At 66.0% G+C, this 3,632-nt stretch overlaps 1 protein-coding gene across 1 annotated transcript in view; it reads right to left on the bottom strand.

Moving 5' to 3' along the window:
• The window catches only part of CHLRE_02g095121v5 (uncharacterized protein), a 5,382-nt gene extending 2,189 nt beyond the window's left edge, over positions 1-3,193 (bottom strand). The window contains exons 1-5 of the mRNA XM_043059583.1: positions 2,442-3,193; positions 1,627-2,034; positions 1,183-1,284; positions 766-844; positions 64-179 (exon numbers count right to left, since the gene is read on the bottom strand). Coding sequence (XP_042927214.1) covers positions 64-179; positions 766-844; positions 1,183-1,284; positions 1,627-2,034; positions 2,442-2,747 — 1,011 coding nt within the window. The 5' untranslated portion in view covers positions 2,748-3,193. The remainder of the gene's footprint in view (positions 1-63; positions 180-765; positions 845-1,182; positions 1,285-1,626; positions 2,035-2,441) is intronic.
• Between the last annotated feature and the right edge of the window lie 439 nt (positions 3,194-3,632).

The following is a 3,632-nucleotide window of genomic DNA, read 5'->3' as shown; positions in this document are numbered from 1 at the left end:
CCCTCCCCCTCCCCCTCCCCTCCCCTCCCCTCCCCTCCCCTCCCCTGCCCTCCACTCCCTCACCTCGGTTCCCGCCGCCAGTGTCTCCAGCTGCTGCCTGCTGGCGTCCTCCTCCACGCCCACCACGTACTCCTTCGTAACGCCCGAGGAGGGGTGCATCACACTGTTAGCCCACACGCCTGTGGGAGCAGGGTCACAACAGGTGGAGGGGAGGCGGGAGGTGGGAGGCAGGCGGGAGGTGGGTGGGTGGGGGAATGTGGTTGGGACGGGCTTGGCATGCAACGCATGGTGAGGAAGAAGGCAGCGTAAGATGCGAGAGGGCGTCGTTGCCAACAACCTCAAGTCCCAGCCCCGCCTGGCCACCGCCCTCCCCTCCGTCCCCTCCTCCCTCACCTCCTCCTCCCTGGCTGCCCCTCCTCCCCTCCGCCCCCTCTTCCTCCCCCGCTCCCTCTCTCCCTCCCATCTCCTCCCTCCCTCCCCTCCGCCCCCACCTCCTCCTCCCTCCCCTCCGCCCCCACCTCCTCCTCCCTCTCCTCCCCTTCACCCCTCCGCCCCCACCTCCTCCTCCATCTCCTCCCCTCCGCCCCCACCTCCTCCCTCCCTCGCTCCCTCTCCTCCCTCTCCTCCCTCTCCTCCCTCTCCTCCCTCTCCTCCCCTCCGCCCCCACCTCCTCCCTCCCTCCCTCCCTCCCTCTCCTCCCCTCCGCCCCCACCTCCTCCCTCCCTCTCCTCCCTCCGCCATCTCCTCCTCCTCCTCCTCCCTCACCGTCGTTTGTGATGAACAGCAGTCCGGTGGACGCCACGTCCAGCCGACCCACCGTGAACAGCCGGGGGGGCAGCCGCTTCTGTGGGAAGATGGGGAGTTGCAAGGATGGTTGGGAGGGGGCTACAGTGGGGTGCACGGGGTGAGAGGTGCGCGCGAGGCACACACAGACGTTCCGGGAGAGGCACGCGCACGCGGCTGTACGCGTCCTCCGTCGAGCCACGCGCAGCTCCCACCTCGCGTTGTCAACCATCCACCTCTCCCCCACCTCCCTCCCCCGCCCCCTCCTTCACCTTATCACACCCCCACACATCCCACCCCCCCCCCCAACCCACACACCCACCCTCATCCGTACCCCCCCTCATCCCCCTCCCGCCCCCCGCCCCCCCCCCCACACACCCCGCCACCCCCCGCACGCACCTTGTCCTTGTTGTTGCGGCCCCAGGTGCTGAGCCAGGGCGCCAGCAGGTCCACCGCCAGCTTGGCGCGCCCGTCGGGGTCCGAGTTGGTGCAGATGTAGCCCTGGAGGGGGGGGGAGCGCGGGGAGGCAGGGGGAGGCAGGGGGAGGTGGTGGAAGTGGTTGACACGTTGGCACCGAGTGACGGGGCGTGAGGCAATGTAACGACTGCTGTGCTACCGGGACAACAAACACAGAACCCCGCAAGCCAAGCGCCGCGCCCCAAGCCCAAATCGGGGCCCGCGCCGGCGCACGGACCCTTTTCCAGCCCGCCCCTGCTGCCTGTAGCCCACGTGCCATCACCCTCACCAGAACGCATTCCGCAACTCACACCCCGCACCCCACGCCACCCACATCGCGCCCCACACGCCCCAACCACATCACGCCCCACACGCCCCACCGCGCACCTTGGGCTTGTTGACCGCGAAGTAGTAGAGGCTCTCAGAGTCCTGGAACTGCCGCACCGGCACCACCGCCCAGTGGCCCGCCACGCCCGACGCCGACGCCGCCGTCACCGCCCCGCCAGCCGCCGCCGCTGCCTTGCCGCCGGCCGGCTTGCCCGCCGCCTTCGCCGCCGCTGCCGCAGTCGCCGTCGCCGCGGCCTTGGCCCCGGCGGTCTTGGCCGCGGCTGCGGCTGCGCCGTCTGTGGCCGGCGCCACCGCGGCATCGGGGCTGCGGAAGACCTCCACTTTGTCCCGGGCGGGGTCGACTGTGGTGCCCTGTTCCTTGACTAGGTTGCCGTTGACGCGCACGCGTCCGTCCGCTATGAGGCCCTCACAGGCGCGGCGCGAGGCCACGCCGCAGGCCGCCAGCACCTGAGGGAGGCATGGACACGTGGGGGGCAGGGGCGTGGGCACGGGTGCGTGGGGGTGGGTGAGAGGCAGTGGAAGAGTGGAGGGGTGGAAGAATGGAGGGGGGGGGAATGGGGGACGGAGTTCAACGTGCGTGACGGTTGGGGGCTGGAGGTGTAAGCGACGGGTGAGACACGCAAAGGCGGCGGACAGGGCGCGTGCTTGTAGGTTGCAGGTCCATGCTGTCTGGAAGGGTGTGTGTGTGTGGCTGTGCAAGCAGGCCACCGTGTGAGGCGGGCGTGGCGGCGAGAGTGCCCTGGAGGGTGTTGCACGGTTGGCCGCCGCGCATCCGTTGCAGGCCCCAAACCCGTTCCCGACTCTGCAGCGCAGCGCATCGTTTCCTCCCATAATCCCATTAGCACCCGGCGCACCTTTGCAAGGCGTGGGCGGCTGTCCGAGCCAACGCTGCCAGAGGTAGAGGCACCCTTGCCGCTGCTGGCGCGCCCTCCGTCGCTGCCGCTGCGTTCGCCTGCGCCAGTCGCTGACGCCAGCGCCGAGAGCCCGCGACCGAATGCAGCACCATCGCGTTCAGGAGCGACTGGAAGGATTTTCCCGGGAGCACGAAGCGCCCCGACAAGGCGAGGCGTGACCGGGACCACCAGCCGCCGGAATGTAGTCCCACCAGCAGCGCCAACTTGGCCGCAGCTGGTTTGCACAAGCTGTTTTTGCGATATCATTGTATGTTCAACTTAGTTTGCAGGTCTGGGGGTATTGTTTGTGACCTGGTTTGTGGCCCAAGGACGCTGAGGAACTGTCAAAGGGACGGTTTAGTAATTATGGTCTCTGTTATTATGTTTACAATCCTTAGCACTGCTTTGAGTACAGCAGAGGACCTTTCAGGAAAGACGTGCAGCCCAGTGCATTAGCATGCAAAATAAAGTAGAATAGTTAATTGCGCAGCGAAGCTTTGTTAATTCAACACAAAGCTGCTAGATACTCGGCCTGCAAGAACCCTTGTCATGCATGGCCTTTGACCAACTGGCGCGGAAAAGCGCATGGGCGACTTGTAAGGTATCAATCAAGGGAAGTCAATGAACATGAAGCGAGTGGGTCTTGGCTCATTCTGTGAGACTGCCTTCTGAAGACATCTGCTCAGGCATCTGCTCCCCTTCCGGGGTCGTAGTTTTCCCAGCATGCTGACAATGATTTGCTGCACGTTGTTATCAATGGGTTTGAGCATCCGGGACCTATGGTTGCATACGGTTGCATCTTCCGGGAGCGGAGAGACGAAGGGGGTTTGCCAAGGGCCGGCCCCTGAAAGATGCAAGCCCTGACGAGTGACGGGACGTCACGCGGGGACGTCTCGCCAACACCAGTGCCGGCTGGGCTGGTGTGCTGGTGTGCTGCTGGCGGTTAATCCCGAACTCCTCAAACCACCGGCCAACTGACCCGGTTGGGTGCGAGAAATGCACAGCTGCTGTCTGTCAGCCTGCGCAGGGGTGCCAGGGGCATCGATGGCTACCGCCTGGCAAGGCGAGCGAGAAAGCCAAGCGGGAAGATGCGCCGGGATTATACTCTGAGTTGGCAGTTGGGGAGTCAAAGCCAGGGCCATCGCGTGGGAC

The sequence above is a fragment of the Chlamydomonas reinhardtii genome, chromosome 2, assembly GCF_000002595.2.
Source record: "Chlamydomonas reinhardtii strain CC-503 cw92 mt+ chromosome 2, whole genome shotgun sequence".
Taxonomy (NCBI): domain Eukaryota; kingdom Viridiplantae; phylum Chlorophyta; class Chlorophyceae; order Chlamydomonadales; family Chlamydomonadaceae; genus Chlamydomonas; species Chlamydomonas reinhardtii.
Note: the sequence above shows the minus strand (reverse complement) of the source record. Positions and strands in the feature narration are given on the sequence as shown.